This window comes from Pseudophryne corroboree, chromosome 9 (assembly GCF_028390025.1).
Source record: "Pseudophryne corroboree isolate aPseCor3 chromosome 9, aPseCor3.hap2, whole genome shotgun sequence".
NCBI classification, from domain to species: domain Eukaryota; kingdom Metazoa; phylum Chordata; class Amphibia; order Anura; family Myobatrachidae; genus Pseudophryne; species Pseudophryne corroboree.
Genome location: NC_086452.1, coordinates 463,911,216 through 463,926,604, shown reverse-complemented (window position 1 = coordinate 463,926,604; position 15,389 = coordinate 463,911,216). Strand labels below are relative to the sequence as shown.

The 15,389-nt window shown below is 43.3% G+C and overlaps 1 protein-coding gene across 4 annotated transcripts in view; it reads right to left on the bottom strand.

Moving 5' to 3' along the window:
• The window catches only part of SUMF1 (sulfatase modifying factor 1), a 47,015-nt gene that overhangs the window by 5,523 nt on the left and 26,103 nt on the right, over positions 1-15,389 (bottom strand). For 3 of the 4 annotated variants that reach the window (XM_063941295.1, XM_063941293.1, XM_063941296.1), the window contains 4 exons: positions 14,987-15,109; positions 6,771-6,885; positions 4,807-4,920; positions 3,990-4,049 (listed from right to left, as the gene is read on the bottom strand). In XM_063941295.1, the coding sequence (XP_063797365.1) occupies positions 3,990-4,049; positions 4,807-4,920; positions 6,771-6,885; positions 14,987-15,109 (412 nt within the window). Of the gene's footprint in view, positions 1-3,149; positions 3,205-3,989; positions 4,050-4,806; positions 4,921-6,770; positions 6,886-14,986; positions 15,110-15,389 lie in introns of all 4 variants that reach the window. The other variant, XM_063941294.1, reaches the window with a different exon arrangement.

Sequence of the window (15,389 nt, the reverse complement as noted above, 5' to 3'; positions counted from 1 at the left end):
GCCTGGAGACATCACTTCACATAAATATCCTGAAGCTAAGGGCCATTTACAATGCTCTAAGCTTAGCAAGACCTCTGCTTCAAGGTCAGCCGGTGTTGATCCAGTCGGACAACATCACGGCAGTCACCCACGTAAACAGACAGGGTGGCACAAGAAGCAGGAGGGCAATGGCAGAAGCTGCAAGGATTCTTTGCTGGGCGGAAAATCATGTGATAGCACTGTCAGCAGTATTCATTCCGGGAGTGGACAACTGGGAAGCAGACTTCCTCAGCACGACCTCCACCCGGGAGAGTGGGGACTTCACCCAGAAGTCTTCCACATGATTATAAACCGTTGGGAAAAACTCGACAGGTATTGCGCCAGGTCAAGGGACCCTCAGGCAATAGCTGTAGACGCTCTGGTAACACCGTGGGTGTACCAGTCAGTGTATGTGTTCCCTCCTCTGCCTCTCATACCCAAGGTACTGAGATTGATAAGATGGAGAGGAGTAAGCACTATATTCGTGGCTCCGGATTGGCCAAGAAGGACTTGGTAACCGGAACTTCAAGAGATGCTCACGGAGGATCCGTGGCCTCTACCTCTAAGAAGGGACCTGCTCCAACAAGGACCCCGTCTGTTCCAAGACTTACCGCGGCTGCGTTTGACGGCATGGCGGTTGAACGCCGGATCCTGAAGGAAAAAAGGCATTCCGGATGAAGTCATCCCTATCCTGATCAAAGCCAGGAAGGATGTAACCGCAAAACATTATCACCGCATTTGGCGAAAATATGTTGCGTGGTGCGAGGCCAGTAAGGCCCGACGGAGGAAATTCAACTGGGTCGATTCCTACATTTCCTGCAAACAGGAGTGTCTATGGGCCTGAAATTGGGGTCCATTAAGGTTCAAATTTCGGCCCTGTCAATTTTCTTCCAAAAAGAACTAGCTTCAGTCCCTGAAGTTCAGACGTTTGTAAAAGGGGTACTGCATATACAGCCTCCTTTTGTGCCTCCAGTGGCACTTTGGGATCTCAATGTAGTTTTTTGGGTTCCAAAAGTCACATTGGTTTGAACCACTTAAATCTGTGGAGTTAAAATATCTCACATGGAAAGTGGTCATGCTGTTGGCCCTGGCCTGGGCCAGGCGCGTGTCAGAATTGGCGGCTTTATCCTGTAAAAGCCCTTATCTGATTTTCCATTCGGACAGGGCGGAATTGAGGACTCGTCCTCAGTTTCTCCCTAAGGTGGTTTCAGCGTTTCACCTGAACCAACCTATTGTGGTGCCTGCGGCTACTAGGGACTTGGAGGACTCCAAGTTGCTAGACGTTGTCAGGGCCCTGAAAATATATGTTTCCAGGACGGCTGGAGTCAGAAAATCTGACTCGCTGTTTATCCTGTATGCACCCAACAAGCTGGGTGCTCCTGCTTCTAAGCAGACTATTGCTCGTTGGATTTGTAGTACAATTCAGCTTGCACATTCTGTGGCAGGCCTGCCACAGCCAAAAATCTGTAAATGCCCACTCCACAAGGAAGGTGGGCTCATCTTGGGCGGCTGCCCGAGGGGTCTCGGCTTTACAACTTTGCCGAGCAGCTACTTGGTCAGGAGCAAATACGTTTGTAAAATTCTACAAAATTGATACCCTGGCTGAGGAGGACCTGGAGTTCTCTCAATTGGTGCTGCAGAGTCATCCGCACTCTCCCGCCCGTTTGGGAGCTTTGGTATAATCCCCATGGTCCTTACGGAGTCCCCAGCATCCACTTAGGACGTTAGAGAAAATAAGAATTTACTTACCGATAATTCTATTTCTCGTAGTCCGTAGTGGATGCTGGGCGCCCATCCCAAGTGCGGATTGTCTGCAATACTGGTACATAGTTATTGTTACCAAAAAATCGGGTTATTGCTGTAGTGAGCCATCTTTTCTAGAGGCTCCTCTGTTATCATGCTGTTAACTGGGTTCAGATCACAAGTTGTACGGTGTGATTGGTGTGGCTGGTATGAGTCTTACCCGGGATTCAAAATCCTTCCTTATTGTGTACGCTCGTCCGGGCACAGTATCCTAACTGAGGCTTGGAGGAGGGTCATAGGGGGAGGAGCCAGTGCACACCAGATAGTCCTAAAGCTTTCTTTAGATGTGCCCAGTCTCCTGCGGAGCCGCTATTCCCCATGGTCCTTACGGAGTCCCCAGCATCCACTACGGACTACGAGAAATAGAATTTTCTGTCAGAAGCCAATTAACCTACCAGTATGTTTTTGGAGTGGGGGAGGGAAATCCAAACAAGCATGGAGAGAACATACAAACTCCACATATATCCATTGTGGGAATCTAAGCTAAGACTTCAGTGTTGTGAAGCAGTAATGCTAACCACTGCACCAACCATGCTGCCAGCACATTTCAATAGTTTCCAAAATTGTTGTCTCATGTACCCAAATCATACACTTTGCTTAATTTAGACCAATGACACCTGGCTGGCTGCAATGGATTAGAGACAATGTTTTAGCTACACAATATCATTTATAAGCCACTTGTTAAGACTTATGTCCTCTTCTAGATCAGGCATGTCAAACTCATGGTCATCCAACTGTTGTGAAACTACAAGTCCCAGCATGCTTTACCAGCTGATCAGTGGAAGGTATGCTGACATAGCATGCTGGGACTTGTAGTTTCACAACAGCTGGAGGGCCACGAGTTTGACATGCCTGCTCTAGAACATGGGTCTTCAACTTGCGGCCCTCCAGCTGCTGTGGAACTACACATCCCAGCATGCCCTGTCCCAGTTTTAGCATGTCTTAATAGCAAAACTGGCAGGGCAAGCTGGGATGTGTAGTTCCACAGCAGCTGGAGGGCCACAGATTGAAGACCCATGATCTAGGGCAGGCATGTCAAACTCGTGGCCCTCCAGCTGTTGTGAAACTACAAGTCCCAAAATGCTCTACCACAGTTTTGCAATTAGGAAATGCTAAAATTTTGGCAGGGCATGCTGGGATTTGTAGTTTCACAACAGATGGAGAGCCACAGGTTGGCCAAGGCTGCTCTAGATAGTCAGGCTTGATTATCTTCTCGGCCCTCCCATGGGGCGGTACACCTGCTGAACCGTTACACAGAAAACCTAAGGTTCACTCAGCTGTCCTCCCTGAGCTCACCTGCATTATGGTTTGACAGGCGTACCACTCACCTGCCACTGGGTACACCCATCAGTGAAGCCTGGCATGCCAAGTCCGTGATGTACACTGAAAATAAAACCATGTAATAACCATGTACAGATCTGCAACAGACTGCGTCAGTGAATTGCATAGAGAGAGTTGTAAAATTGTGACATCTCCGCTCCAACCATACTGCCCTCCTAACCCAAAAACGCAGACAGGTCTGCTACAACCAGAAGAACAGGTAAGCTGCTCAAATCCATTTACCCTAGGGGCCTGTGGGGCAAATTATTATACAGTAAACAAGAGCAGGGCTGCCAGACTCCTGCCGCAGAGAGAAGCCACGTGTGATGACTGGCATGCAATTATACGGAATTCCAGGACATATCATGGTCAAGGGGCAGAGAGGAGTAAAGGATTCAGCTGCAAAGGGATCTGGTTTGTTGTCAGGCAGCTTATCAGAAAGCAAGTGTGTCCCATTTTCCGAGGACGATAAGCCACTAAACCAACCTTTGTGTGCTTGGCCAGTAGGAGAAAAGCAGAGAACATACAAACTCTATTCTGTGGCAGATACAAAAGTTCTTACTTTATCCCCCCCCCCCATCGCTGTAGGGCAGGCATGTTTAAACTGCGTCCCTCCAGCTGTTTAGAAACTACACATCCCAGCATGCCCTGACACAGCTTTAGCATTCTCGGATAGCAAAACTGTCAGGGCATGCTGGGACATGTAGTTTCTCAACAGCTGGAGGGCCGCAGTTTGGACATGCCTGCTGTAGGGTAACCAGGAGACACCACGACGCTTCAGCACTGGACTAAATATGGAAGTTTGACCTCAACTATCGCTGCGACCAGTCACTGGCCAATCATCTCACCTTGTGACACATGTACGACCCCCCTTTCTTCACCTTGTCCTTCCCGGAGCTGGGACCTTTCTACACACAAGAAATGGAAGCAAAACTATTATGGACAAAAATACATACCGGTAACAGGTGCACCACATAGAGCAGACTGTTTAAGGTTTAAATAAAAATAAAATATATTTTTCAAATAATGCAACAACAATTCTCAAGTCTATCTGTAGTAAGAAAGATCCGAATGGATCCAAGTATTTTCTGCAGGAATTCAGTGAGGATCCGGCTGAATCAGTTACGACTATACTGGTGACTGGGAGGGAGATGACTCTGAAAACGACTCCAGCGTAGGTCTTACCAGGATCCTGAGGAACGCGGTACTCAGCGTAGGTGGGTGACAAGCGGGTTCCGTTGCTGTATAAGCATATACCTCACCATAAAACTAATTACAGGTTGAGTATCCCATATCCAAATATTCCGAAATACGGAATATTCCGAAATACGGACTTTTTTGAGTGAGAGTGAAATAGTGAAACCTTTGTTTTTTGATGACTCAATGTACACAAACTTTGTTTAATACACAAAGTTATTAAAAATATTGTATTAAATGACCTTCAGGCTGTGTGTATAAGGTGTATATGAAACAAATGCATTCTGTGCTTAGATTTAGGTCCCATCACCATGATATCTCATTATGGTATGCAACTATTCCAAAATACGGAAAAATCCGATATCCAAAATACCTCTGGTCCCAAGCATTTTGGATAAGGGAGACTCAACCTGTACTATACACCGCAGCGTTACAGATCAAAGCGTGGGGATAACACGGGACACTCACCGGGTTGTAAGCCTCGTCCGCCGTGTGATGTGTAGTCCACCAATCAGAGGTCCATTCCCAGGCATTTCCCACCATGTTGTGCAGGCCATAGCCATTAGCTGGGTAGGCGGTGACCTACGGGGAACAGTTGCACGGAGAGTGACAGTTATAGAAGCAGTGACCGGTAAGTTACCAATGGAAATCTTGCCATACGGTTTCTACAGAATACACAGGTTACGCTCGGGGTAAGATCCATGCAGAAATACAGCCAGCTCTTGGCTTGTGGAAAATATACAAAAGGTCAAAATGATTGTCCGATTTCTGGGATATAGGCGTGACGCAGAGAAGGAACGCAGCCCGCGGGGCCCCAGAACAGCAGCAGCTGTAGGAGGTGAAGGAGGAGAGAGCATATAGGGAACTGGTACAGGCCGCATAGTGGGGGTCATTCCGAGTTGATCGTAGCTGTGCTAAATTTAGCACAGCTACGATCATTCACACTGACATGCGAGGGGACGCCCAGCACAGGGCTAGCCCGCCCCGCATTTCAGTCCGGCCCCCCCTCGCAGAAGTGCAAAGGCATGGCACAGCGGCGATGCATTTGCACTTCAAGAGTAGCTCCCGGCCAGCGCAGCTTTAGCGTGCTGGCCGGGAGCTATTCATCGCTCCCCAGCCCGCAGCGGCTGCGTGTGACATCACGCAGCCGCTGCGGCCCGCCCCCCGTTCGGTCCAGCCATGACTGCGTTGGCCGGACCAAACCCCTGAAACGGCGGCCAAACGCCGCCATTCCGCCCTGCGAGTGCCTCTGCCTGTCAATCAGGCAGAGGCGATCGCATCCCTGCTACGGTCTTCGGCCGTCTGGCATGCGCCGGCGCACTACGGCACCGGCGCATGCGCAGCAGGGACCCGTTCGCTCTGCTGCGTTAAAACGCAGCGAGCGTACGGGTCAGAATGACCCCCAGTATACTGAGCTATAGTAATGATAGGTAATACACACCAGTAATGCACCAACATGGACATAGCATTGTATATAGACTGTACTAGCTGTAAGTACACCTTATATTGTGCTACCTTGTTCTACAAGCCAAGGGGTAGTTAGTGGTATTTTATCTGTCTATTTATGTTACCCAGTGTTTATATTTTATGAATAGAGTGGTTGTGTTTCCATGCTCCACTTTAATAAATGTCCCTCAATGGTTTTTATTTTCTTTAATTGTAATGGCCTGACTGTGAGTTAGACGCTGGAGCGTCCGTTTGTACGTCTTTTGCCGCCATTGCTTCTACAAATTTATGCAAATACCGCTACAAGCCATTCCCTGGTGCACAGTCGTGCGTCTGCCTGTGCAAGGGCTGAGACTCCTACTTTGTACAACTTCAGATGCAGCCGTTGCTTGCACCATCGAAATTTGCACCAGCACAATGCAAGATGCAGATTCACCGTCACAGTACAGTCTCCAGTGTCAGCAATTGTGCGTCAAAGTTTGCAACCACTATCCGCAACACTCCCATAAGACGGACTGTGGGTCCAATTCACTCCTGATCGCTGCTGTGTGTTTTTGCAGAGGTGTGCGATCAGATAGCCGCCGCTCAGAGAGTGAAAACCCGCCCCGCGCAAGTGTGCGTATGCATGTGTACGCCGTGCAAAAATTCTGCCAGACAGCGGACATCTGCAAATCCGTTTGCAACTCACTCACCATCAAATTATTTTACCAGTCTGTGCAGTGTGTGTGTAGCCCAGGGCTTACTCCTACAGTGCAATAGAAACAGCCAGATCGGGGCTGGAGCGGACGTCACACACCGGCCCTGAAAACGCTTGGACACTGTGTCTGACATTAACATTGCATACAAATTAGAATGAGTCCCACATCCCAATTCAAATCAATGTTTATATTTACCTCCGAAGTCAAGTGATAAGAAAAACCCAGCGATATGGGAGGGGGGGGGGGGAGTGGCTACACGAGGGGAGGGGGGTGTATACATAAACTTACAGGCGCAGTCCGAACATAACCGTCGTCTCCTGTGTTTGTACTGGGGAAATCTCCTTGCCAGACGTTGGCGAAATGTTCTCCTTTTGGCTCCAGTTTGTTGCCCCATGGAAAGAGCCTGCATGCGGGAACACAAAGCGGGTTATATGTCTAGGGTAATGATCAGAGGAATGACGCAGCAAGAACAGAAATGAGATTATGCAAAACTACAGCAACAGAGGCCAAAAATAAACAAGAAGTGATAACTAGACAGCGGAAGCTGCCAAAGCTAAAAGAACACTGCTTTCAATGACAGATACACATTAGATACAAAGCGGGGCTGCGCATACAGCTCGGGTTCCGGAATGGGCGAGGTAAGGAACATCCCACCGCGCCTAAGGCGATGTATATGAAATGATGAGCCAGCCCAGTTGATCAGTATTGTGTCAGCCATGGAAAAGACCTTAGTGGGTAGAAATTACAGTGATGAAGACGGTACAAAAAAAAAAAAAAAAATACGCGATACAGATGTCACAATATCGCGGGGAAACAAAAGAATGTGCAACACTAACTTTAAACACCAATAGCGCAATGTGCAACTGCCAGGTATACTCTAGGCAATTAATCGGCCGATATATCGTTCCGACGTGGATCTGGATGATATATCGACCACATCGTTCAGCGTGTACCCACGATCGTGCTCTCCTTTGGGTCGTTCCCTGAGTCCTCCTGTTGGGTGTGCTGTAGGCCCAACGTGATGACCCAGGGAACGACGACATGCATTTTAAATGTGGCGGCCGATGATACATTGTGCCATCGTCCACTGCATTGCGCAGTGTGTACAGATGCTGTGATGCATCGTTGCTGTCGCTGGGTACACATAGTTTAGTGTGTACCCACCATAACAATTTCAAGCACCAGCCACCAAGGCCTCATTGAAAAGTGCATTTATTAAGCCACGCCCACCTTACACATCAATCGGAAAAACCTGCAAATGTTACAAGTGTTAAAGAATTTAAAAAAAGTCACATTATTCTGCGTAATCTCCGCACACTCATCTCTGCAACGGTTTAAGTCATATACCCTTAACTACCAGATGTTTGGTTTATATGCTACACTTGGTAAATGGCAATTGGAAATTGTACACCCCCATTTATACCCACCTTTCTATCAGTGTTTTACTTGACTTGGTATATTAGTGACTTGACTTATTAGGAACATGATTTGGTATATTAGTGACGTGACATATTAGTGACGTGACATATTAGTGACGTGACATATTAGTGACGTGACATATTAGTGACGTGACATATTAGTGACGTGACTTGGTATAGGTATATTAGTGACGTGACTTGGTATAGGTATATTAGTGACGTGACTTGGTATAGGTATATTAGTGACGTGACTTGGTATAGGTATATTAGTGACGTGACTTGGTATAGGTATATTAGTGACGTGACTTGGTATAGGTATATTAGTGACGTGACTTGGTATAGGTATATTAGTGACGTGACTTGGTATAGGTATATTAGTGACGTGACTTGGTATTGGTATATTAGTGACGTGACTTGGTATAGGTATATTAGTGACGTGACTTGGTATAGGTATATTAGTGACGTGACTTGGTATAGGTATATTAGTGACGTGACTTGGTATAGGTATATTAGTGACGTGACTTGGTATAGGTATATTAGTGACGTGACTTGGTATAGGTATATTAGTGACGTGACTTGGTATAGGTATATTAGTGACGTGACTTGGTATAGGTATATTAGTGACGTGACTTGGTATATTAGTGACGTGACTTGGTATATTAGTGACGTGACTTGGTATATTAGTGACGTGACTTGGTATATTAGTGACTTGGAATATTAGTGGGTGACTTGGTATATTAGTGACGTGATTTGGTATATTAGTGACTTGGAATATTAGTGACGTGACTTGGTATATTAGTGACGTGACTTGGTATATTAGTGACGTGACTTGGTATATTAGTGACGTGACTTGGTATATTAGTGACGTGACTTGGTATATTAGTGACGTGACTTGGTATATTAGTGACTTGGAATATTAGTGGGTGATTTGGTATATTAGTGACTTGGAATATTAGTGACGTGACTTGGTATATTAGTGACATGACTTGGTATATTAGTGACATGACTTGGTATATTAGTGACATCACTTGGCATATTAGTTAGTGACTTGGCATATTAGTGACATGACTTGGTATATTAGTGACGTGACATATTAGTGACGTGACATATTAGTGACGTGACATATTAGTGACGTGACATATTAGTGACGTGACATATTAGTGACGTGACATATTAGTGACGTGACATATTAGTGACGTGACATATTAGTGACGTGACATATTAGTGACGTGACATATTAGTGACGTGACATATTAGTGACGTGACATATTAGTGACGTGACATATTAGTGACGTGACATATTAGTGACGTGACATATTAGTGACATGACTTGACATATTAGTGACTTGATATATTAGTGACATGACTTGGTATATTAGTTAGTGACTTGACATATTAGTGACATGACTTGGTATATTAGTGACCTGACTTGGTATATTAGTGACCTGACTTGGTATATTAGTGACCTGACTTGGTATATTAGTGCTTGGTATATTAGTGACCTGACATATTAGTGACGTGACTTGGTATATTAGTGACCTGACTTGGTATATTAGTGCTTGGTATATTAGTGACTTGACTTGGTAGATTAGTTAGTGACTTGGTAGATTAGTGACATGACTAGGTATATTAGTGACTTGACTTGGTAGATTAGTGACATGACTTGGTAGATTAGTTAGTGACTTGGTATATTAGTGACATGACTTGGTATATTAGTGACATGACTAGGTATATTAGTGACATGACTTGGTATATTAGTGACGTAAACAAAAAGAAAAAACTCTTTTGCTGCGCCTGTGTATATTGATCTATTATAAAAAAAATGTGAATTGAACCTGGATCTAATGGCGTGGGAAAAAAACGTTCGCCACTATAAGGAGATGTGCAGTACTCCTAAAGAGTTGATCAAATTATAGAATGAAAATAGAGGCGCTCATGAGAAACACATACCAAAATATCACAGGTTCAGTATCAGCCAAGGAATAAATAATCAAAATAATAAAGAAATATAAAATATATATATTTATTAATAGTAATATATAAAAATACTATTTCATAATGGATAATTCAATATTCTATATGGTTTTAGCAAGATATATCAGATACAGAAAAATTTGCATAAATTGTCTAAATCCTAATAGTATGTTAAAATACTTGAAGAATCACTGAACTGTACGGTTCAAAGAGTGTGTGTCAGAATGTTGCAGTCTCTTATAGAAACACTGTTGCCACAGCTGCTAAACGTGAATCCTGAATGTATCACATTGACTGCACAAAATAATTGATAGTCAGCATGGATAAATATGTGAAATACCTCTCCACAGGGGCTTGTGAACCCGAGCGTCCCCGGGTGAGTCCAAAAGTTGCCCCGTAAGTGAGGAAGCTGGAGGGTACGTGGAATCTCTGGATCTTTCGACCAGCTGCACGAGTTGTTTGGTTACCCTGCTTGTTGCACCTTGCAGGTGCTTTGTGCGGGTGATTGTGAACGGCAGATTATGTGGCTGCTGGATCGGGTGATGCTTAGAGCCCAGGTGTAGATATGCGTACCTTCCAAGCTACCTGGACGTGCACCGTCCGCCGGTAGAGACCAAGGTGGAGAACGCTGGAAATGATTGCCGTATCCGTGCGGCGTCTACAGCTCCTCCCCCTTTTTTGAAAACTAACAACAGCCGTGGACGGCTTTATACGTGGCCGCACGATCAGCTGCAGACGCCGCACGGATACGGCAATCACTTCCAGCGTTCTCCACCTTGGTCTCTACCGGCGGACGGTGCACGTCCAGGTAGCTTGGAAGGTACGCATATCTACACCTGGGCTCTAAGCATCACCCGATCCAGCAGCCACATAATCTGCCGTTCACAATCACCCGCACAAAGCACCTGCAAGGTGCAACAAGCAGGGTAACCAAACAACTCGTGCAGCTGGTCGAAAGATCCAGAGATTCCACGTACCCTCCAGCTTCCTCACTTACGGGGCAACTTTTGGACTCACCCGGGGACGCTCGGGTTCACAAGCCCCTGTGGAGAGGTATTTCACATATTTATCCATGCTGACTATCAATTATTTTGTGCAGTCAATGTGATACATTCAGGATTCACGTTTAGCAGCTGTGGCAACAGTGTTTCTATACGAGACTGCAACATTCTGACACACACTCTTTGAACCGTACAGTTCAGTGATTCTTCAAGTATTTTAACATACTATTAGGATTTAGACAATTTATGCAAATTTTTCTGTATCTGATATATCTTGCTAAAACCATATAGAATATTGAATTATCCATTATGAAATAGTATTTTTATATATTACTATTAATAAATATATATATTTTATATTTCTTTATTATTTTGATTATTTATTCCTTGGCTGATACTGAACCTGTGATATTTTGGTATGTGTTTCTCATGAGCGCCTCTATTTTCATTCTATATTAGTGACGTGACTTGGTATATTAGTGACATGACTTGGTATATTAGTGACATGACTTGGTATATTAGTGACATGACTTGGTATATTAGTGACATGACTTGGTATATTAGTGACGTGACTTGGTATATTAGTGACGTGACTTGGTATATTAGTGACATGACTTGGTATATTAGTGACATGACTTGGTATATTAGTTAGTGACATGACTTGGTATATTAGTGACATTACTTGGTATATTAGTGACTTGGTATATTAGTGACATGACTTGGTATATTAGTTAGTGACATGACTTGGTATATTAGTTAGTGACATGACTTGGTATATTAGTGACATGACTTGGTATATTAGTGACATGACTAGGTATATTAGTGACATGACTAGGTATATTAGTGACATGACTAGGTATATTAGTGACATGACTAGGTATATTAGTGACGTGACTAGGTATATTAGTGACGTGACTAGGTATATTAGTGACGTGACTAGGTATATTAGTGACGTGACTAGGTATATTAGTGACGTGACTTGGTATATTAGTGACATGACTAGGTATATTAGTGACGTGACTAGGTATATTAGTGACGTGACTTGGTATATTAGTGACATGACTTGGTATATTAGTGACATGACTTGGTATATTAGTTAGTGACCTGACTTGGTATATTAGTGACTTGACTTGGTAGATTAGTTAGTGACTTGGTATATTAGTTAGTGACATGACTTGGTATATTAGTTAGTGACATGACTTGGTATATTAGTTAGTGACATGACTTGGTATATTAGTTAGTGACATGACTTGGTATATTAGTTAGTGACATGACTTGGTATATTAGTTAGTGACATGACTTGGTATATTAGTTAGTGACATGACTTGGTATATTAGTTAGTGACATGACTTGGTATATTAGTGACATGACTTGGTATATTAGTGACATGACTTGGTATATTAGTGACATGACTTGGTATATTAGTGACATGACTTGGTATATTAGTGACATGACTTGGTATATTAGTGACATGACTTGGTATATTAGTGACATGACTTGGTATATTAGTTAGTGACATGACTTGGTATATTAGTTAGTGACATGACTTGGTATATTAGTTAGTGACATGACTTGGTATATTAGTGACATGACTTGGTATATTAGTGACATGACTTGGTATATTAGTGACATGACTTGGTATATTAGTTAGTGACATGACTTGGTATATTAGTTAGTGACATGACTTGGTATATTAGTTAGTGACATGACTTGGTATATTAGTGACATGACTTGGTATATTAGTGACATGACTTGGTATATTAGTGACATGACTTGGTATATTAGTGACATGACTTGGTATATTAGTTAGTGACATGACTTGGTATATTAGTGACATGACTTGGTATATTAGTGACATGACTTGGTATATTAGTGACATGACTTGGTATATTAGTGAAGTGACTTGGTATATTAGTGACGTGACTTGGCATATTATTGACATGACTTGGTATATTAGTGACTTGGTATATTAGTAAGATGACTTGGTATATTAGTGACATGACTTGGTATATTAGTGACATGACTTGGTATATTAGTGACATGACTTGGTATATTAGTGACATGACTTGGTATATTAGTGACATGACTTGGTATATTAGTGACATGACTTGGTATATTAGTGACATGACTTGGTATATTAGTGACATGACTTGGTATATTAGTGACATGACTAGGTATATTAGTGACATGACTAGGTATATTAGTGACATGACTAGGTATATTAGTGACATGACTTGGTATATTCGTGACATGACTTGGTATATTAGTGACATGACTTGGTATATTAGTGACATGACTTGGTATATTAGTGACATGACTAGGTATATTAGTGACATGACTTGGTATATTAGTTAGTGACATGACTTGGTATATTAGTGACATGACTTGGTATATTAGTTAGTGACATGACTTGGTATATTAGTGACATGACTTGGTATATTAGTGACGTGACTTGGTATATTAGTGACATGACTTGGTATATTAGTGACATGACTTGGTATATTAGTGACATGACTAGGTATATTAGTGACATGACTAGGTATATTAGTGACATGACTTGGTATATTAGTGACATGACTTGGTATATTAGTTAGTGACATGACTTGGTATATTAGTTAGTGACATGACTTGGTATATTAGTGACGTGACTTGGTATATTAGTGACTTGGCATATTAGTGACATGACTAGGTATATTAGTGACATGACTAGGTATATTAGTGACATGACTAGGTATATTAGTGACATGACTTGGTATATTAGTGACATGACTTGGTATATTAGTTAGTGACATGACTTGGTACATTAGTGACGTGACTTGGTATATTAGTGACTTGGCATATTAGTGACATGACTTGGTATATTAGTGACTTGGCATATTAGTGACTTGGCATATTAGTGACATGACTTGGTATATTAGTGACTTGGTATATTAGTAAGATGACTTGGTATATTAGTGACTTGTTATATTAGTGACATGACTTGGTATATTAGTAAGATGACTTGGTATATTAGTGACTTGTTATATTAGTGACATGACTTGGTATATTAGTGACATGACTTGATAGATTAGTGACATGACTTGATAGATTAGTGACATGACTTGGTATATTAGTGACATGACTTGGTATATTAGTGACATGACTTGGTATATTAGTGACATGACTTGATAGATTAGTGACATGACTTGGTATATTAGTTAGTGACCTGACTTGGTATATTAGTGCTTTATTAAATTCATTACATTCATACGTATTGATAAGCGTCACATTGAACCGGTATTTGTAACACAGACAGGAGATGAATGTGTTCTGGAATAAGCCATTTGCTTAGTAAGGATATTGGTAATGATGACAATAATTGGACGGTTATAGGAATTGCAATGATCCCTTCCTGCGTTATGTGGGAAATATGTTCCTATTTTTAGACTGTCTATGTGCAAAACACAGTTCTGCCCAGAGAGAGGGGAACGTCTTGTGAAGGGCAGATTATCATCTAACCTGCTATTGGAAGACATCACCGGACACTTCCCAGGACTCGCTCCGTCATACCCAGTGGGGCTCATTCACTAACCGTGTATTTAGGCGCAGAATTTGGCAGTTTTCAAATTACTTTAAACCACAAATGAGGTTATAAGACGCAGTATTTCAGCAGAGAACCGCTGCGCCTGTTCAGGTTTCGTATACAGTTATAAAGGCTCCGCGACTTACTTGCGATGGACACTGCGAGAAAGCAGAAGTCCGATGTGTGGCTGATGGTGTGTCTTTGTACGTAAGCGGCGGATCAGAGATTCCGACAGGGGGCGCATCCGTACAAATGCCCTCGGCTGCCGCATTAGCATATTTTCACAGATCCGCTGCGCACGGGATCGCATTAGCGACAGCATTTGCATCCACCTGTGTCAGGCCCTTTATTAGTACGACTGTCATTCTGATTTAACCATCTCTGCTCAAGCATGGAAATCCTTAAAACCTGGACTGTAAGGGGGCTTTGAGGAATGAGCTTGGGAAACACTGATCTAGAAGCACCACAGCATAATAACGGTATTGCCTAAGCACCTTACATCCATGGTACGTGGGTTCTAGGTAAAACTCAGAGCACGCCCTTACGCACCTGTTCTCCAAACCCCCTCGACAGGCGTACTCCCACTCAGCCTCGGTTGGGAGGCGCTTCCCGGCCCAGGCGCAGAATGTGGAGGCGTCGTTCCAGGAGATGTGCAGAACCGGATGATCCATTCTGTGACGGACAGAAGAGGAGAAGAGAGACGGCGTCACCCAGAGAGAGAACGGATGAGTCAGCGTGTCTCACATCTTTATCGGCCCTTCTGATTATTCAGCGCAACCCTGGATATTCCTGCAAATCAGCATTTCATCATATCAGGGGTTAAGCGCAGCAGCAGCTGTGGATACTAGATACATTTATAGTGGTACGTATTGCGGATTACAGGCTACAGGATTACTGCTACTAGATATGGAATCTTTATACAGTTACTGCTGCCATGAGAGGTGGCTCGGTG